Source organism: Schistocerca gregaria, chromosome 1, assembly GCF_023897955.1.
Source record: "Schistocerca gregaria isolate iqSchGreg1 chromosome 1, iqSchGreg1.2, whole genome shotgun sequence".
Lineage (NCBI taxonomy): Eukaryota > Metazoa > Arthropoda > Insecta > Orthoptera > Acrididae > Schistocerca > Schistocerca gregaria.
The window spans coordinates 1,013,960,872-1,013,985,123 of NC_064920.1; the positions used below are offsets into that span (position 1 = coordinate 1,013,960,872).

The 24,252-nt window shown below is 37.3% G+C and overlaps 1 protein-coding gene across 3 annotated transcripts in view; it reads left to right on the forward strand.

Moving 5' to 3' along the window:
* Positions 1–23,412, forward strand: part of LOC126278814 (progestin and adipoQ receptor family member 3-like) — a 202,857-nt gene extending 179,445 nt beyond the window's left edge. For all 3 annotated transcript variants that reach the window (XM_049979096.1, XM_049979090.1, XM_049979104.1), the window contains 4 exons: positions 1,955–2,107; positions 7,584–7,772; positions 12,414–12,504; positions 18,956–23,412. In XM_049979096.1, the coding sequence (XP_049835053.1) occupies positions 1,955–2,107; positions 7,584–7,772; positions 12,414–12,504; positions 18,956–19,095 (573 nt within the window). In that variant the 3' untranslated portion in view covers positions 19,096–23,412. The remainder of the gene's footprint in view (positions 1–1,954; positions 2,108–7,583; positions 7,773–12,413; positions 12,505–18,955) is intronic.
* The last annotated feature ends 840 nt before the right edge of the window (positions 23,413–24,252 follow it).

Here is a 24,252-nt window from a genome sequence, read left to right on the forward strand (position 1 = left end):
AGGCTTCACCTGCAGCTGTGATGATAGTGACTGAGAGTGGTGCTAAATTTGACAGGAGTTTTGGGGCAGGGGGAGGGGAGAGAAGAGAGATGGGAAGAAGAAAGGTTGTTGCCCACCCAACCTATGCAATAACCTATACGATGCTCTGAGCCCTGCACTATTCTCAAATGGAGAACCTAGATGCAAGGCCTGTACTATACACCCACCTACTACCTCCTATTGCAGTCCAGTCATAGACATTTCGTATTCTGTAAAATATAGGCCCAAATGGGAAAGCATCCTTGTGAATTGTGAATTGTGAATTGTGTTTTATTCATCTCATGACGTACATTTGCAATCCATTTGGTTTGTGTACAGGAGACATGTCAAAAATTTATAAAACAATTACAATGATTTTTACATTAATTAATGATAGCACTATAATAAATAACAACACTATAAGGATATTTCTTGGAACATGTAACACATTGTACCCAGCTCAAATTTCCAGATTGTCCTGCATGAATTCATCCACTGAGTAATAACACTTCATTGTCAGTACCTCATATAGCTTTCTTTTAAGTGAACCTAAATTCATCTGCATCAACTTGTTCCCTTTTATTTATTAAAAATTTTCATTCCCATGTATTGAGGTCCCTGGGCAAACATACTAGTTGTGCTGCAATTACATTGCTGCATTCTACGAGGACTGACAGCTAATTACCTGCCTTCCCAGATAAATGTCTACTGCCAAACTGTTGTTAACCACAAAACTTGACCACCCAGTTGCTCGACACGCTGTACATCCATACCAAAGAGTTCAATGCCTACTCCACTGCCCATATCATTATCATCCTCTCACGCTGCTCTTAATGTACTGAACTCCATCATCCTCTTACCTTTACCCTCACTTTTCTTTGTCATTTCCCACACCATTCCTCCTCAATATTCAACCTTCTACATATCCTCCTGGCCCCTCCCTCTTTGGTTTGTGAACAGGCGCTGATTCAGTCTACATCTTACCACCGCTGCTAAAGGCCACTTGTCTTCTCCTGTACCAATCTCCCAGTACCCACATCACTCCCCTGAGCTCTTCATAGGCCCATACTTCTTTCCCTCCATATCTTCATTCCCATTACCACTACTCCTGTCAGCCTGGTCAACCTCTCATCAACAATCAGTGTCATTGTCACTGTGGATCTGTGTGTTTATTTGTACATAAAACTAGCAAAAGAATGGTAGTTTGAAAGTTAATATTAACATGCTGTATTATATGCCCCTACACAGTGCAAATCAAGCAGCTACAGGTGAGAGGTGTTATAAATAATGTTCTGTCATCAGAGTGATCATTACTAGTAAATTACTTAGCACATCTTGTTAGTAAGAGGCTACAAACAAAGGAAAACAAGATGATCTGAAATTACAAGGCTGCAGAATGTTTCTCCATACAGTTTGTCTCAATTTTTTCCATAGAAGGCTAGTAGTGTTTGATTGTGCGCTTATAATCTTGCAGGATGACACAATGTCACTTGATTAATGTGCAGAAGTAGAAGTTTAGTTAGAATTTGGCTGAAAATACCGACTGACATACATCAAATTATGAACTGTCTCATTTACTAAGAAACAACATAAGGTTATATAAGCTGCTTTGATTCAGAGCTCTTCATGTGGGAGCTTTATGTGCTATAATCCTGCATGCAGATATTTCCTATAGTTTTTAGAAGTTTTCCTTTACATAACCTAATGTGAGTTTTGTTAATTCACCCATAGTAGTTAATTAAATAAGCCTATAACAACAATCCTTTTGCTGTTGTTTTCATGAAGAATCTGCATTGAAGTCCCTCTAAGAGGATTGTTGTTACAAAATTTTAAAGCAAATAGTGCTACTTTGAATGAGAGACTAGAATATGTTGACTGTGAATCAAGTCTTAATACCATATGTGTTAAACTGTAATATATTTTTTTCTTGTTCCAGATATGTATGATACTGTCATCACTTTATCATACCTTTTCTTGCCGGTCAGAAAAAGATTACCTTTGCTTCCTTTCATTTGATCTTTTTGGCATAGCTCTCAGTCTTTTGGCAATTTACATGTCTGGGGTCTACTATGCATTTTGGTGTCATAAGGTAAGGATTGTTCTTATGAAAAGCATTCATTTTTTGGACAATAACAAAATAGATTTACAGAGAACAATGCCTACATGAAATGTGATAATTAATATAATTTTGTTGTATGGTTAATTTGAATGCAAACAGAAGTCTTGTGCAGAGAAGTATGAAGCAGTCAATTTTTTGTACATCTGTAAAATAGCTGTATGGGCATGGTCGTACACCTTGTGCATACATGAGATGTATTTGAAAAGTAAAGGTTGCTCGGTCATAAAAAGGGAAGTGTTTATTCAGAAAGAGCTTTTATTCGCAGTTTTAGTTTCCTACAAATCTGCTTCATGTTTCCACATAATCATCATTCATCTCTAAGCATTTTTTGTAGCATTGCTGTAGTTTCTTATACCTATCATATTCACATCATTGTCCAATAAGCCATTACTGTTTCCAATGCAAGATAGTTGCTGGGTAAGAGGTTGGGACTTGTTGATAGCAGTCCAAAAACACTCATCATCTTCACATCATTGTCCACTAAGCCATTACTGTTTCCAGTGCAAGATAGTTGCTGAGTATGGATTGGGACTTGTTGATAGCAGTCCAAAAATCCTTGTCTGCTTGTCATTTTTGCCCCTCATGTTCGTCAGGCCCAGTGTTGCATACAGTTTGTGATCTGAGCTTTTCTGTGACAGTTGTGTGTATACTGGTGTATGCAGAGTGCACCCAAAGCACCAGCTCCTAATTAGATCATAGCTTTTTATCCACTTGTTGCCCAGTTTCATCAGTGGCAATACCTGATCTGCAACTTTGCTTTTCATCATGGACGTTGGTATGGCCAGTTTTTAATGTCATGACACTGTTGTCTAATCTTTTCTTCACTCATTATTATAGACCTATAGAGTAAGTACACCTCATGATGAACTGAGGCAGCTGTATATACTTTTGGACACAGAAAACGTATTACAACTGGTGATGGCAATGGTTTTCAAAAGCTTTATTGCTAGCTTTTGTGCACAATCAAATCAGTACTGCACCAAAACAATAACTTCTGTGGCTTTGTAAACAATCAATAGATAGTGCTGCATTTGTCTGACCTCGGTCTGAGCTGCCAAAATTGATACATAAGCAAATTGTCTTGATCAATTTATTTTACATAGTTTGAAAAAAAAATAAGCATTCAATTCTGCAACATGCTTTTCTGTATATTATTCAGACATATTGGTAACATGGGTGACATTATGCACTCATATTTCATATCATACTCTGCCTGACAAAGTGAAGCACTCCAAAGACGTGATCGGATGTCAATGTAACTTTGTACAGGTACACTCCATCAGTGAATATGTAAATGATTAAGAATTACAGATCTCTGTGACAGTTAGGTCAACCACCAGAGTGTATTAGTGTTGTTGTGTTTAGTGTTGTTATCAGGCCTGGTGATGGGTGTGAACAGCATCAGACCTTGAGTCATTACTGTGAAGGATGTGGAGATGCCATGTACTTCTCTGAGGCAGCATTATCTGCACCCTACACAGTTGGTCTCCATTTGGCCAGCTGGTCAAATCATGCAGTATCCAGATTTATGGAGTATTCAGACTTGACAGAGGGATCTGTGTTGGAATTCATGGGAATGTGATGACAGCCATACTCCTCATCAAGGTTCTCACACCACCACAAGAAAGGATTGCCATATTGTGCCATTGGTAACCCCTTAACATCTTTGCCTGCCATCTGAGTTGTGTCATTGGAGACTAGCAGCAACTGTAATAAGGAAGTATCATCCCATGCTTTGGAGGGGCATAGCTGTGTCACTCCTGGAGTTATGGTGTAGGGAGCCATCCTGTAAGATTTCAGGTCATGGCTGGAAGTGATTGAGCGAACTCTGCTGGCACAAAGGAATGTGATGGATAGCCTGCATCCTCATCCATTATCTCTCTAGTGATAGCATCATGATATCATTTTACTGGGGCACAGTGCTCATCTACACATGAACTGTCAACATGATGTTGAGGTTGTCCCATCACTAGCAAGATCACCAGATCTGTCCCCAATACAGTGTGTATAGAATGAGCTTGAACATAAACTCCATCCCTGTAGAGTATTGTACCGCAAGGAAGAGGTTATTGCTTTTGGTGGCCAGAAGCCTCTTTCTACAACACAAATGCACACATGGATGAATACTGTTCTTTATTTACATGAACTAGAAGTTTTACTTAGAGTCCATTTTTTGTGGTACGAGCTCATCAGTAATAGACCTCTTGCAGACTGATGTAAAGTAGTAGTCCTGCTATAGTCACTAATTTGGTCACTATGTACTGTCGTAGCCTGTGACAAACTAAACCTGCTCTGCAAATAAACTGACAGATGCCAACTGGATGACTGAGTCAGTGAGTGAATGAGGCCCTCCGGTCGGCAGCGGCCTAAATGCATGCTGTTGAGAAGACATTGGTGGCGTGTTGCTTGTGAATGTGTCTCTGGCTTCTCTTGTAACAGGCGTGCTTAAGCCAGTGCCTACTAATTGACCTTTGCACTTCATCTTTGTCAACCAGTGTGCTGGTGACAGCTTGCACCAGCACAGTCCCAGTACTAGTGTATCCAGGACCATTTCAGCAGTTGTGGACCAGCTTGCCTCAAGGGAGGATACAATGGCTTTATGATACCTTCTTAGTCAAATAAGTGCATTCATTCAGGCCCCAGAGGTGGTTCAATGTCATACTGATAAGAAAGTTCATGCTGCCAAGTTCTTGCAAATTTGACTCAAATTTGTAACCACAGAAATAACATCACATAATGGCTCTGTCTGTGAAGGTTTACTTGTTTCCACCCTTCTTTACGATTCTTCAGTTTTTTTTTTGTTTTTTGTTTTTAATTGGGCTGTGTATTTCTGCAAAACAGTACATTATATGATGTTTGATGCAAATCATTAATGTGAGTGCCCAAATTACGTAGAGCCATCATCTGTCACTAGTGTAAGTCAAACTGAAATTTATAATACCATTATCGATTGTATACATTTTCCTATTTTGTTATACTCTTGAACAAGTACACTGTCTGATCAAAAGTATCTGGACACCTTTAGTGGGCTTTAATATGGGATGAGTCCACCCTTCACCTTTATCTGTCTAACTCTGCTGGGGCACTTCCATGAGGTGTCTGATTATCTTTGGAGCAATAGCAGCCCATGCTTCATCCAGAGCAAGAGCTGAAACAAGAGAAAGTAATGATGGTAGGGTCTGGGGTGTGAAGGAAAGTTGGCATTCTAACACGTGCCAAAGGTGTTGCATTGAATTCAGGTTGGCTCCCTAGGCAGGCCAGTCCATTTCAGTAATGTTATTGTCCACAAACCATAGCCTTACAGATGCTACTTTACCACAGTGTCTATTGTCATATTGATACAAACAGTCATCATCTCCGAACTGTTCCGCTAATGTGAATTGTACAGAAGACTGTAAAATGTATTCATATCCTTCTGCATATAGTGTTTTGTTAGGTACTTCAGCGTTGGCACAACACATAATGACAGGTAACTTTCTCCATGCATTCACCAAACCCAAATCCTACCCTCAAATTGCCATGGAGTATAGCATGGTTTATCATTCCGAATCATTTGTTTCCAGTCATCCGCTGTCCAATGGTGTTGCTCTTTACACCATGTCAAGCATTGCGTAGTACTCACTACAGAAATGAGTGGCTTTTGAGGAGCAGCTCGACCATTGTACCCTATTCCTGTTAAATCCCTTTGCACAGTCAATATCGTAGCTGGATTGCTGGTATCAGTTTGAAACTCACGAGTCTTTCCTTATTATTACCTCCACAATGTTCGATGGTGCCTGTTCTTCCGTGTATGAGATCTGCTTGGTCTTGGTTTAGCTGTAGTTGTCCCTTTGCATTTCCACATCACAATCACATCACCAACAGTTAACTCCGACAGCTTTAGAAGGGTTAAAATGTCCCTGATGGATCTGTTACTTAGGTGACATTCAATTATTAGCCAATGTCCAAAGTCCCAGAGATCTCCAGACACTCTTTCTGCTGTTACTGGTTCTCCACTAAGAACACAATACTCCCTGCCTCTTTTCATAGTGGTGGGTCCACCTCTTGTGACATCTAGTGGTCTATTTCACATTACAATGGAGTGTCCAGATACTTTTGAACAGATAGAGCAGACTGTTCCAATGATGTGCCATCAAACATGAGTGCCCAGAAGCACTCTTCAGCTCACCCAAGGACAGAGGGAGGCAGTGTAGGCAGCCCATAAAATGATGTGGTTAAATGCATGATGTGGTTACATGCATGACTTAATAGGTCACCTGTAGCCACCAGAGCTCGGCCAGTGGACTACAGTCATGTACACTATGACCTGGCTGCCACGTTTCCCACCTTGTGCCCTTGCCCGCCTGGCTGAAAGGCGGTTGGCTGAAATCTGAAAGTGTGCAGGAGCAACATGAATCCACATATTTGAAACCCTTGATCAGTAGAAAATTACCCTTCCCATCTTTATTTCTGCTTCTAATGGTGAGTTAATTTTCTTACATGTAATGAGTGTTATTCTATTTTTTCTTCACTGTTTTGGTTTTTGTTTTAATTTATTTTACCACTATTTGTCATCCTGACACAATAATATTTTTAATCAGAAGAGGAGACCATTGCTTTTTTACTCCATATGCAAACTTTGTTTCCTCACAATGAAATCATGTCAGTTTGTCATCATATTCATCATAATTAATATTCATTCTGAACTATGGGGCAGTTTATTATTTGTTTTAATATTTTTTGTGTTTGTAAAATTTTTTCCTTCTTATCTGGCTGAAACAAAATCTGCTTTAAATTTAATAACATACTACTACCTCATGTTGTGTTCACTGTGAATTTTTGTTTAACCTGTTAATAATTATAGTAAGGTACTATTCCCTGAAATCATCAGTTCTTTTTATTTGTGTAAACTGTGCCTTGAAGTTATGTTACATTAAAACGTTCAGCAAGTTGTATTTTGTGGTTAACATCTGAGTGAAAAGGAACTTGCTTGAAAGATTTGAAAGTACGCCAGTGACAACTGCTTGTTGTTTTGATGTGTACAAAGTAAATTTCTTTGTATTTATAAGTATAGCCTTCTATATAGTTACTAAACAATTTCTATTTTACCTTCAGTTTTTTGTAATGTCAGACTTTACTTACTTGAACATGTATGTTGTGTAAAGGTGCTTATTTTTTGTGTCTGCACTCGTGTACAGTTATGGCATGAATGACTCTTTATTTCTTGACTCTTTATTTATTTATGACACCTCACCTTTCATTCGTTACATATACTGTTAAGTGCTAGTAACGTAATATCTACTGCTGTGTTCTGTTAGATAAATTTCATTAAGTTTCTCTGAAGATCTGTTTGAAAGCTTATATAAAATTTGTTATAAATAAATAAAAATTATTTTTATATGTTTCCATCCTGAAATCTCCATTGTTTTATTTTTACATAGCTTTATTTCTATGGGTTTTGTTTCAGAACCTGCAGTTATTCTATTTGCTCACAGTTAGCCTGATATTCCTGTTTGCTATGATCATTCAAATTCCCAGGTTGAGGGTTGATGCAAATATGAAGCTCATTGTTTTTGTTTGTTGGGCTGCTTACGGAGTTGTACCAACATTTCATTGGACTGTGATAATGGGTGGTTATGCTAATCCAGTTGTTCAGGTATGCATTACTCTAATTTTGTATATTCTTAATATTATGTTACTCTCTGATACCATCATTAAAAATTCTGTATCAAACTTATTAACATATTATTTTACCATGTTGTCTTCAGTCGTATGATTTGTTATTTGCAATGATTCCTCATTTAAGGTCCAGGGTTCATTAACTAATGTGACAAAGCATTGTTAATTGAGGAAGCATTTCACATTATGAATAAGGCTTTCATCCATACAGTTAGCATTACCTGTCTTTGCTTATTTTTGACTAACAGTCATGGGTTTACATTATTATTTGATTCAGCATTAGCTGCTTTAATAGATCTATTGTTAATTTCACAGCGTTCAATTTTGTGAGTGAAATTCCAAGTAGGCAAGGCATCAGTACTTTCAAAAGCTGAACTTTAGCTAACCATTAACATTTTATTTACTTGTGTTATTCATTATAAATTCAGAGACGCAATAGGCTTATGTGTCTTTACTATGGATGTCATTTGAATTTATATATATCTTCTGTTTAGAATATTTTTCTTGTGGTGTGGTGATACTCTTATGAGTTTACATTACGCCATGTTATGCTAGCATCATAATATCTATAAAAATTTGACTGCAATATTTACAATACTCTTAGCATACCTATAGTCTTTTTTGCACACAGTTTTGAATTTTGTAAATGTATCTATGGCAACGCCCCAGTGTTGCCACAGGTCTGTTAATGGCCACTGTTTTCATCTGCAGCTGCTTGCAATTTGCAGTTGAAAATTGGCAACTATGCTAGTAGCTGTCAGAGATCATCTTACGCCAACTCGGTTGTAGAATCATGGAGGTAGAAGAAGGGGAGATAGTGCTACAGACATACACTGTACGTTGTTTTGAAGCCAGTGAGTGGGGTCTGCCACCATCTTGGATCCCCCAATACATTAGCAGACGAGTGTTTACAATTGCTTCTTGTTCATTATTTCTGTCGTGTGCATGTGATATTTGTTTTATATAGTAAATGTTACACTGTTTTAGTGAACAACACAACCTAAGGAACACAACTTCAAACGTTTTTCTGGTCTTAAATGTGTATTTGATACGGTAATACGACACTAAAATATGACGCTTCTGACCTCAGTACTGTAATTCCTTTTTGTTTATGCACTTCGAATAACTGAGAAGAGAAGTATGTGCTATGAAAAGCGTGCTTTCGTAATCCATTTGTATTCACTTTCATTGTGTTTGTGTCAATAATTGATAAAGCCAGAACTCCAAAAGCAATGATTGATAGTTTAGAGGCACCGATTTGTATTCGTTACTTTTTCAAGTCAAATGCAAATTTTAAAAGTTCAAGTTTGCAAGAAACGAACCTTATTTCCTTTGGTGTCCCATAGATGTATGCAGGGATGATATAAACAAGCCAGCTGTCATGTCAACAAAGTGAAAGATTCGTTAAATTATGAAGGAAAAGAACTGAATTTAAGATTGTCAGGTCCATTGTAGTTTACACACCTGATTTGTTTTTAAATTGTACCTACCAAGTGACATTCAGTGTGGCAGATAACAGCAATTTACAGGGTAACACGACAGCACAGTGATTAATGTAATGATCTAAATAGCCTGGACTTAGATAGGGAACTTTGCTTTAACAAATATTTAATGCTTTAACTACATACAATTCAACCACTGTAACAGGCGTACACCCAGAGAGCTCTTCGCATTGGATTCATAGGAAATCTAAAGTCAAATCATAGAAATAAAACTATACAGCAAAACTTTATAGTGCATCAGAATTTCAAGTATATATAAGAAAATAGTGCTTAAATAAGTCCACTTATGAATGAAATGTTATTTGCTTAAACTTTAGACTACAATCAGAATGGTTAGTACACCCGTAAGTGACACAAGCAGGCCTTTTTTTATCAAAACATTTCATGACTACACGGAATCAAACCACAAGAGGCGAATGTTTTGGCCTAGCTAACATGGCGGACCTTCAGTTGAGTCAGCTTCAAGTTTGTGACCTCATGACAACTCCTCTTATTTTTACCACCATGTGTAGAATATAATGTCAAAGATATTGGGTGTACCCACAGATATATGTATGCTGTGACCAAACCCTCGTGATTTTAAGTAAATTCAATTTGTCTTTCTAAATGGCAACAAATTGAAATTCAATTCGTTTTTCTAAATGACAACAGATTGCAAGAACACTGCCTGAATCATAGCACTGGCTACATTCAATATCGTTTTGAGATTGTGAATACATCCATCTGTTGAACAGCTTAAGTTACAGGTGCAGGGAAAGAGAAGATTTTACCTTATTAAACACTTTGAAAGAAATATTATGTGTAGGTTCTTTTGGTTGCCCAGCTCTGAAGAAGCTAATTTGATTTTAATTAATTCTGAAATTTACCGTGAATTTAACATCTTTAAGCTGTTTTGTGCAGTTAATTATTGAAATTTAATAACTGGACAGTGAACTTTCAGTTAGCAAAATTTACATCAGCAAACAAAAACAAAGGTGACCAAATCATAGATACTTAAAATTGAAGTTTATAAGAACTGTATTGTTATCATTGTATTCTGAAATACTATAGTCTTCGAAAATATTATTACAATTCTGAAGATCTTAATTTTCAGACAAGTTACTGTTTATAATAAATGGCAAAGCATTGAGGCTCAAACAGTAATGGAATAATCAGTTAAAAATCTGATCACTGTTACTAATAAACTGCAATGTTCCAATTAAATGTTATTTCACTTTGACCTAATATGACTGATAATCCATTACCAAAAGTACTTTACTGAATAAAATGAATCTATTACCTTGTCGAGGTGTGTGTTGAAGAAAGCATGATTGTGGTTACATCATTGAAGTGATGGTGGACGATGATCTCACATAGCTTCTTCGTGTTTCTGATACCTTAATACATGCCAAGCAACATGACACTCCCCAGAGACATTTTCCCAGTGATAACGATGACTCTGAAACTTCACAGGATCATAAGTCTGGAAATTCTTGCAACCACGACTTGATGATTGCAGTGATGAATTAAAGCATGTAAGGAAAAGCCATGCCACTTTGATGAAGCATTGAGGTCTTTTAACACCATAATAATTTTACATCTGTGGCCATCGACAATGCTTCACACCACTCAGTGCCTTTCCAATGTCTGCTCTTCACACTAGGGTTGTGCATGGCACCTCTAAGCACGACAGTCCAGTCATTCAACTGAATCGTTAGATTTTTACAGTATTAATTTTTCTCTTAATTACAGCATCAGTTAAACCCTCAGAGTAGAGGAGTTGCTTACATTTTGATAAATAACTAGTACACTGTTTTCATCTTTTTTTAAATAATACACATGTAGAAAGTAATACATTTGACAAGTTTACAAAGGCATATCTATTGCTAACTTGCACGAACAATATCAAAATTACTTGATCAATATTTGTATCAAAAGCATTTTAAAAAAATTATTATGAATATGACATAGCTGCTACATTACAACCCCACTAGCCTAAAAACAAATGCACATTAAATGTGTTCTATCTTAGTAACCATTCAGAATAGGCCTGAAGATTATTGCTTCAGATGAGCACTCTTCTCATATCCCTGAATATTGACCATTCCTCCAGGGACATTCTGTATTTCTGTAGCTTTGTTCCATTCATTGCACACGTGTTTTTCTTGCTGTGCATATGCAAGTACCTCATGATAAAAGAGTTGTAACTGTATATTGAATAATCCACTCTGCTAACATTGTTTAAGTGCTAGTAAGTTGTAATTGGCAGTGTCTGTGTTGATGAAATGCAAGGATTATGATTGCATAAAATGTTATTGTTTTCATTGGAAACATTAGTTAGATCATACAAGTGAAAAGGTCATCTTGAAGCTTTATTCAGAATGCCATGAAGGTTCAAAATGAAGTTAACCTTTCAGTTTCTTCATTTGTTGTTTATTTATGGATCACATATATGACAACTTTTTGTACATAGCGTTTGACAGTATGATATAAAGTCAGTGTATCAAATGCTTCTTTCAAAAATGTGGACAGCCTGCTACTCACCTGCTAACTTTTGATCTTTCATTGACTTTATAATGTGAGCTAATTTAAGTCTGAAATCGTCAGAAGGTAAAGCATCATTTGCCAAATACATTATTATTGGAAGTAACCCCTGGGAAAAGAAGTTACACAAAAAAAAAAAGAACACACCCACAAAATTAATCAGCATTAAGTGCTATAGTTAAAACACACATTTTTGCCACTGGAACCCTAATTCATATGCTGCTGAAAAACTGATCCGTGCTTATAAGGATGAGTATTTTGTTATTTCAGTTATGAAATAGATCCAGCAGTGTGCTTTCAAATGTGTCTAATGCCAATTGTTATTGATATGGGTGTACTTCATTCATTAAATTTCATTTTACATTATTGCAGTGCCTGTGTTGTTATTCATTCCCTTATACAGATAATGGTTGCTTGTATTTGCAACTTCACTTACTTCAGTATATTCTAAACATTCACTATAACTATAGAGAAATTCTTTGACATTTTTTATTATATTTGAGTAAATGAAATTTTACAGTCTTATAGAATATAGGAAAACAACCATTAAACCATTTGTATTTACCAAGTAAAGGCATTGTCTTTCATTCTAGTTGCTGCTGCCCCGTGTTCTTGGCATGTATGCGATAAGTGGACTGGCATTCTTCATTTACATGTCAAAAATACCAGAACGATTTTTCTCAGGTATGTTGAAATTCATTCACTCAAGTCAAGGCATTGTCCTTTGCTATAACTTTCATAACTATGAGTGAAGAACATATATGTTACATATAAGGAATAGTTAGAATTTCAAATGCCAGGTTAACTATATTTGGCTGTAGCTTGCAGTTGCAATATATGGAAGTAATTTTTAGTAATAATTATCATGGCATTAGCTGGAAGTTTGCAACAATGTATTGGATGTTGTTGTTGTTGTTGTTGTTGTTGTGGTCTTCAGTCCTGAGACTGGTTTGATGCAGCTCTCTATGCTACTCTATCCTGTGCAGGCTTCTTCATCTCCCAGTACCTACTGCAACCTACATCCTTCTGTATCTGTTTAGTGTATTCATTTCTTGGTCTCCCTCTACGATTTTTACCTTCCACGCTGCCCTCCAATACTAAATTGGTGATCCCTTGATGCCTCAGAATATGTCCTACCAACTGATCCCTTCTTCTAGTCAAGTTGTACCACAAACTCCTCTTCTCCCCAATTCTATTCAATACCTCATAATTAGTTATGTGATCTACCCATCTAATCTTCAGCATTCTTCTGTTGCACCACATTTCAAAACCTATTCTCTTCTTGTCCAAACTATTTATCTTCCATGTTTCACTTCCATACATGGCTACACTCGATACAAATACTTTCAGAGATGACTTCCTGACACTTAAATCAATACTCGATGTTAACAAATTTCTCTTCTTCAGAAACGCTTTCCTTGCCATTGCCAGTCTACATTTTATATCCTCTCTACTTCGACCATCATCAGTTATTTTGCTCCCCAAATAGCAAAACTCCTTTACTACTTTAAGTGTCTCCTTTCCTAATCTAATTCCCTCAGCATCACCCGACTTAATTCGACTACATTCCATTATCCTCATTTTCCTTTTGTTGATGTTCATCTTGTATCCTCCTTTCAAGACACTATCCATTCCGTTCAACTGCTCTTCTAAGCCCTTTGCTGTCTCTGACAGAATTACAATGTCATCGGTGAACCTTAGAATTTTATTTCTCCTCCATGGATTTTAACACCTACTCCGAATTTTTCTTTTGTTTCCTTCACTGCTTGCTCAATATACAGATTGAATAACATTGGGGAGAGCTTACAACCCTGTCTCACTCCCTTCCCAACCACTGCTTCCCTTTCATGCCCCTCGACTCTTACAACTGCAATCTGGTTTCTGTACAAATTGTAAATAGCCTTCTGCTCCCTGTATTTTATCCCTGTCACCTTCAGAATTTTGAAAGAGAGTATTCCAGTTGACATTGTCAAAAGCTTTCTCTAAGTCTACAAATGCTAGAACGTAGATTTGCCTTTCCTTAATCTAGCTTCTAAGATACGTCGTAGGTTCAGTATTGCCTCACATGTTCAAATATTTCTACAGAATCCAAACTGATCTTTCCCGAGGTCGGCTTCTAAAAGTTTTTCCATTTGTTTGTAAAGAATTCGTGTTAGTATTTTGCATCCGTGACTTATTAAACTGATTGTTCGGTAATTATCACATCTGTCAGCACCTGCTTCCTTTGGGATTGGAATTATTATATTCTTCTTGAAGTCTGAGGCTATTTCGCCTGTCTCATACATCTTGCTCACCAGATCGTAGAGTTTTGTCAGGACTGGCTCTCCCAAGGCTGTCAGTAGTTCTAATGGAATGTTGTCTACTCCTGGGGCCTTGTTTCAACTCAGGTCTTTCAATGCTCTGTCAAACTGTTCACACAGTATCGTATCTCCCATTTCATCTTCCTCTACATCCTCTTCCATTTCCATAATATTGTCCTCAAGTACATCGCCCTTGTATAGACCGTCTATATACTCCTTCCACCTTTCTGCTTTCCCTTCTTTGCTTATAACTGGGTTTCCATCTGAGCTCTTGATATTCATACAACTGGTTCTTTTTTCTCCAAAAGTCTCTTTAATTTTCCTGTAGGCAGTATTTATCTTACCCCTAATGAGATAAGCCTCTACATCCTTACATTTGTTCTCTAGCCATTTTGCACTTCCTGTCGATCTCAGTTTTGAGACATTTGTATTCCTTTTTGCCTTCATTCACCGCATTTTTATATTTTCTCCTTTCATCAACTAAATTCAATATTTCTTCTGTTACCCAAGGATTTCTACTAGCCCTCATCTTTTTACCTACTTGATCCTCTGCTGCCTTCACCATTTCATTCCTCGAAGCTACCCATTTTTCTTCTACTGTATTTCTTTCCCCCATTCCTGTCAATTGTTCCCTTATGCTCTCCCTGAAACTCTGTACAACCTCTGGTTCTTTCAGTTTTTCCAGGTCCCATATCCTTAAATGCTCACCTTTTTTGCAGTTTCTTCAGTTTTAATCTACAGTTCATAACTAATAGATTGTGGTCAGAGTCCACATCTGCTCCTGGAAATGTCTTATAATTTAAAACCTGGTTCCTAAATCTTTGTCTTACCATTATATAATCTATATGAAACCTGTCAGTATCTCCAGGCTTCTTCCATGTATACAACCTCTTTTATGATTCTTGAACAAAGTGTTAGCTATGATTAAGTTGTGCTTTGTGCAAAATTCTACTAGGCGGCTTCCTCTTTCATTTCTTAGCCCCAATCCATATTCACCTACTATGTTTCCTTCACTCCCTTTTCCTACTACCGAATTCCAGTTACCCATGACTATTAAACTTTCGTCTCCTGTCACTATCTGAATAATTTCTTTTATTTCATCATACATTCCTTCAATTTCTTCATCATCTGCAGAGCTAGTGGGTATATAAAATTGTACTACTGTAGTAGGCGTGGGCTTCATGTCTATCTTGACCACAATAAGGCATTCACTATGCTGTTTGTAGTAGCTTACCCGCACTCCTATTTTTTATTCATTATTAAACCGACTCCTGTATTACCCCTATTTGATTTTGTATTTATAACCCTGTATTCGCCTGACCAAAAGTCTTGTTCCTCCTGCCACTGAACTTCACTAATTCCTACTATATCTAACTTTAACCTATCAATTTCCCTTTTTAAATTTTCTAACCTACCTGCTCGATTAAGGGATCTGAGATTCCACACTCCGATCCGTAGAATGCCAGTTTTCTTTATTCTGATAACAACATCCTCCTGAGTAGTCCCCGCCCGGAGATCTGAATGGGGGACTATTTTACCTCCGGATTATTTTACCCAAGAGGACGCCATCATCATTTAACCACACAGTAAAGCTGCATGCCCTCGGGAAAAATTACGGCTGTATTTTCCCCTTGCTTTCAGCCGTTCGCAGTACCAGCACAGCAAGGCCGTTTTGGTTAGTGTTACAAGGCCAGATCAGTCAGTCATCCAGACTGTTGCCCCTACAACTACTGAAAAAGCTGCTTCCCCTCTTCAGAACCACACGTTTGTCTGGCCTCTCAACAGATACCCCACCGTTGTGGTTGCACCTACGGTACCGCTATCTGTATCGCTGAGACACACAAGCCTCCCCACCAATGGCTAGGTCCTTGGTTCTTGGGGGGGGGGGGGGGGGGTATTAGATGATGTTGCCAAATGGAGATTTTACAACATCTATGACGATCACCTTAATGTCATGGCAGCAAACACTGTAAGCGGGAACTATTTATGCCACTTTGAACTTTACATGCTGTTGTGTTGTTTGGATCCATTTAACATATTCAAGATACAGTCATTCAGCGGCAAAGCTATACAGATGCGTTATTAAGATGACAAGTTATTTATGCTGGCACAGTTCCAAGAGGACAAGAAAAGTATAATTAGTGCTCCCTTCATTTATCTGTTGGTAAGGCATTTGAAACCTGTCTTATGATTAAAATGCCCAGGAATGCCCTCACATGAAATACTACTGCTCCATGACAACAAGTGCCCTCATATCCTTGTACTAACAACATTCACTATACTATGTGAAATTAGAGGTTTTGGGACACCTTCCATAAGGTATGGTCATGACAGCATCAAGTTTCCACTTTGCAGACCTTTGAAAGAATATTTGTGAAGTAAGAGATTAGGAACCAGCTTGAAGATGTGATACGATACAAGCACTATTGAACAGAATTTTTTCTGGGGGGGGGGGGGGGGGGCAAGCTTTTGGAAAAGTGAACCAAGCTTGTTGCAAAGTAAGGTTGACTGTGTTAAATAATAAGGCAACAAACATTTATGTAAGTGCCAAAACTGTTGTAAAACAAAATGTAATAAAAATTCGTTTTATTAAATAGCTTTCCATTGTTATATGTGACTGAGCATAAATTGAGTGAATAAGCATGCCCAAATTAGTACTGAGCATAACTGGCACACAGCTATCTGATCCCTTCAACCAGCTTTATTATATGCTATATGTGCGAGGGTTGTACCAAAAGTAAGGTTACTATATTTTTTTCAAATAGAAGATATTGTTTATTGTTATTAATTTATACATAATTGAAAAGCTTACACCTTTGTCTATTTTTCAACATAGTCACCAATTATTTTCGACACACTTTTGAAGATGATACTCCAGCTTTTGTATTCCTAAGTCGAAGAAGTCTCCTGCCAACCTGCTGAGGAAGTGTGTGACCTCTGATTGAAGCGTTTGCCACTTAAGTGTTCCTTTATCTTGGGGAAGAGGTGATAATCGCTGGGGGTTAAGTCCAGGGTGTACAGGGGACTGGGCATAACAGTCCACCCAAATTTCTTCAAAAGCCCCTGTGTTTGATGAGTGACATGGGGTTGACGCGTTGTTGTGAAGAAGCACTACTCCCTCCTTCAGTCGTCCTCTCCGGTGATTCTGGATTGCTTGCTGTAGTTTGGTCAATGTTTCACAATATCTGTCTGAGTTTATTGTTGTCCCAGGTTGTGTGAAATCGATGAGGTGTACCCCTTCCGATCCCAAAACACAGTTGCCATAACCTTTCCTGCCAACTGTGTTTGTTTGAATTTCTTTGGTGGCAGTGAACTGGAGTGATGCCACTGACGAGATTGTTGTTTTGTTTCAGGAGTATAATGAAACACCCAAATTTCATCTTCTGTGACGATGGAGTCCAATGACTTCTCCTTGTTGCTTCCCCCCTCACATTGTTGAAGAAGCTTGTGAACACAGTCAAGGCATTGCTCCTTGTGTCTGTCAGTCATCATCTGGGAGACCCAGCGGGCACATACCTTGCGATAACCCAACATTTCTGTAAAGTTCTTTCAGTTGTGCCATGGGAAGCTTCAGGAATGCACTCAACAAGTTCACGGCAGTGACCCTCCGATCTTTGAGCAGCTCGCTGTTGATCTGGACAATCACATCCAAAACCAGCAGTCTTCCACTTTGTTCTTCATCATGAACTTTGTGTCACCCTCAGCAAAAGCCCTGCACCATTTGAGGTACATACATGCACTCTTCACCATAAACCTCAGTAAGTTGCTGATGAATCTCCATTGGCGGTAACTTCCTTGCATGGAGAGACCGGAGTACTGCTCAAACCTCACACTTGGCGGGAGTGGTGACCAATACTTCCACCTCTGAAGGCTGCCAAGCCAACACTGAGCGATGTAGTGAATCACAGGCGGGCAGGCTCAAGAGTGAAGGCACTACTTATGTCACTGTTGTCGGATTTAGCCTAGCACCTTCCCTCGAGGTTGTAGCTCATTGGGAACCTTACTTGTGGTACAACCCTCATATTATGATTTGACGATAAATGTTCAGAATTTTAAACAGATTGATTTACTTCATACTCAATGTTACTTCCTAAATCTGTACATTTCAAGAACTAAGTCTTCTGTGACTGTTTCAAACTCACTTTCAAGTTGTAGCCTCAGTGTCTCTTAATTCTTGAAAGAGGCAGATGTAATATTCAATTCCGGTAAAGTACCGTTGGGAGAGACAGATGTATTGTATACAGTTAGCAAGCTTTGGACAGAGCCTAGTTAATGGCAGTAATGGTTTATGAGATGGACTCTAATATCCAATACTGGGCACTATATCTATAATTTGTTGAACTGCAGTGTTGTCTTAGCACCGGACTCATGAGTAACCAATTTAAAAAATGTTACTGAAGAATTTTTTTGTCATCAGGATGATTCAAGAAATGGGAAAGAAGCTGGCAATATGCTGTTTCTGATCTTGAGATGGTACGTTTTGGTGTTCAGTATCTTTTCTTAGAGTCTCATGAAAGGACTGTGTAAGACAACAGTGACAGTTATCTATTAACTGGAAGGAAACAAGAAAGATATTTCATCGAATGCAGTTAACAGTTCTGGGCAGTTGCCAAAGAAATATATCAGTGCTGCAACTGCATGACAGAAAACATTTACTTTTTGCAGAACTGAATGTTTCAAAGCCGTCTATGCCGTATTCTTCTTCTGTTTTTGATAGCAGATGGTGGCCTATACACTGTTTGCAAAGAGTGATACAGTATCCATAGTTTACCTTAGATCATGTGTTATTACAGATTTACTTATTACATATCCTTTATATGTGTTTTTTGTTTCAGGAAAAGTTGATTATATTGGATCATCTCATCAGTGGTGGCATCTTTTTGTGGTGCTTGCACTATATTACTGGCACAACACTGGCATCAAATACGTAGAATTTCGCATGAATCATGGTTGTGCAAATGACATGAGGCTGTGAGTTTGATAGCTAAAAATTTTGCAAGTATCAGTCCTGCTGTAGGCCAGCAACATACCGAATGTACAAATAGAAGAACCATTGAAAATGGTGGTACTGTAGGCATGACAGCAAATGGACCCCATCTTATATGACCAGTGGAATGTCTACGTACTTGCTATTGATGAGCTGTGACATAAGACATTACTGTCTGCATTGTTTTAAACACTGTGCTCTTTAATAATGTTACATCTGCTATTCAAACTTGTGGTTACACCACAACCAGCTTGAAGCAGATATTTGTTTATTATTACATGTATTTATTTGTGATCATTGGTGCTCAAATATGAGGAAAAAATCATTGGTAGGAGTCAAAAAGTATTTTTGGCTTGAGGAGTTATGTGTGAATCTTTCCTAAGGAAAGTGTTGTAAAATCATGATGAATTGCTTAGATTGTGATGATGAACTATGTTATTAATGAAAGACTTATGTGCTTGTTACACAGATGTTAATTGATGAGAAAAGATGTGAAAGAATAGTAAATCTTGAAAGGATGGATTGTTACATATATCACAGGAGAGAATAAACAGTCAGTGATAGCATTACACTAAACTCAGTTTGGAGCTTTTAAACCAGCTACTCAGAAATAAGTAAAGCAGGTTCTTGAGTAGTCCACAGATGATTGGGTAATAGATTATGTTCCACTGACCCATCCATTGGCTGTTGGGAATTTATTCCTGAAACTTCAATTTCTGATACTAGTAGAGCAATTATATGGAAGTTTTTATACATTTGACACTCAAATTCATTTTATTTTATTAGTTCTTGGAAAGTATAATAGTTCAGTCCACACCAGAATCGCAGGATGGCAGGATGAGTCATTGCCCATTTATATGGTTCTATAATAGTAGAAACTGTCACAGGTATGAGGGACACAAATGAAGAACACACACACATCATGAGGTTTTGGAATTCTGTTATTAGTTAGGTTAACAAGACTGCAAAAAATAAAGGAAAGATATACAGTAAAGGAAGAGGATGAAAGAGAACTGAAATCATTTTATTTTATATGCTAAGGCCATGGCTTTTGAAAGTCAACATCCCAAAGTAAGAAAGACATTGCCAGATTTCCTCCCCACACTCTCCTTAGTTGTTCTGCACTGTAATACCCTTGTCCTGTGACACTCTCAAGCACATTCCCTCATTCTGTTTCTTACCACATGGGCAATGTTGTTTTCAGATCTGTTGCTATAACTACCAGAACTACTTATTCTGTTCTCACTACTAAAAAATATATATACATTGTTAAGTAGATGATTGACAAATAATATGCATACTATGACATGGAACCCCAAGACTCACAAACACTATATACACTACACATTTCCAGCATCCTGTTACTGAACATGAACTCAGCATATAGCTCATTATCTTCAAATCTGTTTTTCTACGTGGCTCATCTGAATCCAATGTCCTAGCACATGGGGTTAGGAACTGATGAGATCCAGTCTTCCATACCAGTATTTGCTCATGCTTTTCACCTGGTATTAACTGAAACCAGTTTCTCCCTAGTCTCTTTTGTTCCATTTTGCATGTCATTATTACCTTCCTGTCTTCTTATATCACTGTTTTTAATTTGTTGTACATTGGGCCTGGTGATCTAGTATACAAGTGTCTGACTGGAAACCGAAAGTCTGGGCTTAAATCCTGGTCCCACCACAGATTTTTCAGTCTGCCTTTTAGCCTAGTATACACCTCTCAGTGATGTGGAGCTTCATCAGAAATGATATGTGGGTCAGATTCCACATTAAACTGCAGTATTATTTCCCTGGTTGCATAACTGAGGTAGGATAGGAACAAGCAATTCATCATAGTGATGTGAAATTGAAAGACTTGCAGTAGTTCACTGAGGCACACAAAATTTGTTGTACATTCCTTTCTTCTTTATCTCCTATAACATGACCCTCTCTAATTTTTTTTAAATGTCTTTAAAAGTGGTTTCTTGTACAAGTAAGCAGTTGCTGCCTGTCTTTTCATGTAGCGTCAAGTTTGATCATTGGCACTAACACATTCCATCCATCCTGTGCTTATTTATAACTTCTTTCTGTGAAAGATGTAGTTTTAAGGCACTAGTATGACAAAATTACAGAATAAATGATGGTTGTTGGAATACTGTATTATGGGTAGTGTGTCAAATTATATAAGAAATGGAAATCATAGCCTGACAGAAACAAAATGCAAGTTTCAGATTTGTCAACACTACAAAATCAAGCAGTGAAAAGCAACATACTTTGTTTGTTGTCATTTTTTAATTCTGATGGTCAAAAGCTCTGGTGTGAAGCCATAGTTGATATAAAAGTTTTATGCCTGTAGCTATTCTCTTCAGTACAGTCACAAACATCTTTATAAGATAAGCTGTTTTGTATGTTGTGAGTGATTCACTGTGGTGTCTGCAAGACCACACCAAACATTTCTTGAATATCCTACAAAGGAAAATTCATAAGAAACATCATAAAATATGATATTGAGAAAATGTGGTTAACATTGCAGGAGATAGTTGATCTCTGGTAGTTGATAGCTTATGCTTAATAAAATCTTTTTTCTTCAAAAAATTAAAAAAGAAAACTTCAGGGAAGTAGAACCCTCTGACACATCTACAGTAAGACCAGAACTTTGACTGTGGCTGTAGTGAGTGTCCACAATTTGATTCTTTAATGTTTGAGGAGATGCTGAGGATTAGCTTGTTGTGGATTTCAGTATTTGGTTGTCTAAATACACTATAGGAAGGAAAAAAATTATTCCAGAATATCACTGACCTCTTATATTAGGGTGGTGTATCACATCACAACCTATTATATTAGGATGGTGTATAATATCTGTACATGTCCACCTGATTTATCATCAAATAACAGTGAAGTTATATCATTGCTATGCAATGACTTGTAATGTTTTAGTATTGTAGTTCTGTAACTCCTATGTAACATGTCTTATTTCCTCAAAAGTCTTTTGTCATAATTAAATAGGAATTAATAAGTGGCTCCTGTTGCTTTATTCCATTTTATTCATGTTACGTTATATATGTTGTTTTATATGTTTTTATACTTTTTCAATACGATAAAATATTTCAGGGCAGCATAATCCTACTCTTACATTCTTAGATTGTTTTGTAGTGAGATTCTGTCATGTCTCTGAATTTGTTGTTATTATTTATAGCGAGAAATTATTACACACATTTTACGCAACTCACTTGATGGTTAATTGTAGTAGTATCAAGTAATGCACTAAGCACGTTATTTATAGTATTATGGTATCTGAAAATGTAACTTGGGTTTCTCTTCAAATCAAGCATACTGGAATAATAAAGGTTATTGTATTGGTCAGGGATTTTCTTGTATACTGTCATAGATGATAGCCATGTTCAGTATTTGGGATCACTTAACAAGAGAATTATTTCCATGTGATACATAATTTTCAACAGAGTATTGGGTCATGGAACATTCATCTTTCGACGCGAAATTTCCCCTGTGCTTCAATGCGTTAAAAGTTTTAGAAAACACTTTTAATTCATTTCGATACATAATAGTAAAATCTGTGCATTGCTAAATGGCCAAAACTGAATGTTCATTTCTGTTTGAAAGAATGTATGTCATAGATACATTTAAAGACATGGAAGATTTGAGTTTATTTGCATTTTAACACAGTTTTATTATTGTGAAATATAATGGTAGATCACCACTTACCACAAAGACAAAATCACAATAACAGGTATGGAATAGAGGTAAATTATTATTTATCTTCTTAATTTACATTCTTTTCTAAGTCTAGAAGTTGAAATATTTCTGTGTTGCTTTTTTGTAGACAAAAAATACAATAGCTAAGGAATTCGGAAGTATTATTATATCTACCTGTTTGTTACTTGGGGCTTTCTTTTTTAGACAAATGCTTGTGGAGTTCAAAGAGATTTAAAAAGAAGAGAAAGCATTTGTTATACAGATTTGATATGGCTATTGCCACTGCTATAATTCAGGATGCAGCTGGTCAGATGAACTGGATTGCAGCTAAACAAATGAAGCACAATTCTAATTTCTTATTCCAGAAAGGCTTCTAACAGTTAATGAGAGATGCAGATGACATTTTCACTTGTAAATGAGTTTATAATTTGAAGACATTTAACTTCAGTAAATGGATTCCATTTTTGCTCCTCTTGTTGAGAGTTTTTGTGGCACTATTGTCTATAATGTCTGTGCATTCATTTATCATACTATTATTTATGATTTAATGATAAAAATATGTATTTTTAAAGTTGCAATAAAACAATAATAAATATTTTCTTAAAACAGATACTCATTCTTGTGACAAGAGGAAAAATATCCTGTGTACAGAACTGCTGTGTACTGAAAGTTTAGTGTGATATTATTTTTTGTTCTTATCTGTACTTCCTACTTCAGAAGTAATCTGATACAGTGATTAGGCTGTAATGTATTGTGTTGAGCTACAGGGTATTAGTTTATGGAAATTTGTTGACGAGAGAATAAACCATCAATAACAGAAAAAAATGACAATTCACTCTCTCTGTACATTTTCCTACAGCCATTCCAATTTATTTTTTAGAAACCCTAATTTTTCACAATGAAGTAAAATACTCCAAAACTGAAGAATTACATTATCCAAATAATTCAGGAGTAAAGGAGACCACTCATTGAATATCAGCAGCTTTTTAATCATTGACAGGCACATGCAAAAGAGAAACAAAACTTGATAGCTTTCCAAATCAATATCCTTTCTCGAACTGGCTATGTCCCTACAAAGTGCCAGCTGGGCACACTGTGTCATGATTGTAGTTTAGCAGATGGACTGAGTGCAATGGAGGTTGTGTCGGATGGGGTGGGTAGAGAGGGAGGGAGGTGGGAGGTAGGAAAAGGGGTTGGGAGTGGGTAGCTAGTGGCTTGGATGAATGCACCTGGTTTGCTGGCTAGAAATGTGAGAGGGAGGAGCGGCAGATGTACAGGGAAGGCATGTGATGCACATGTGCAGAGCCACTGGGGAGTGGCACATGATGGTGATGTGAGTTGGGAGGTGGTGATAGGACAGAAGAAAAGGAACCTGTTGGGTGGAGATGTGCAGGAAGTGGGTTAACAGGGATATTATTGAGACTAGGAAAGTTACAGCAGCAAAGGAGGT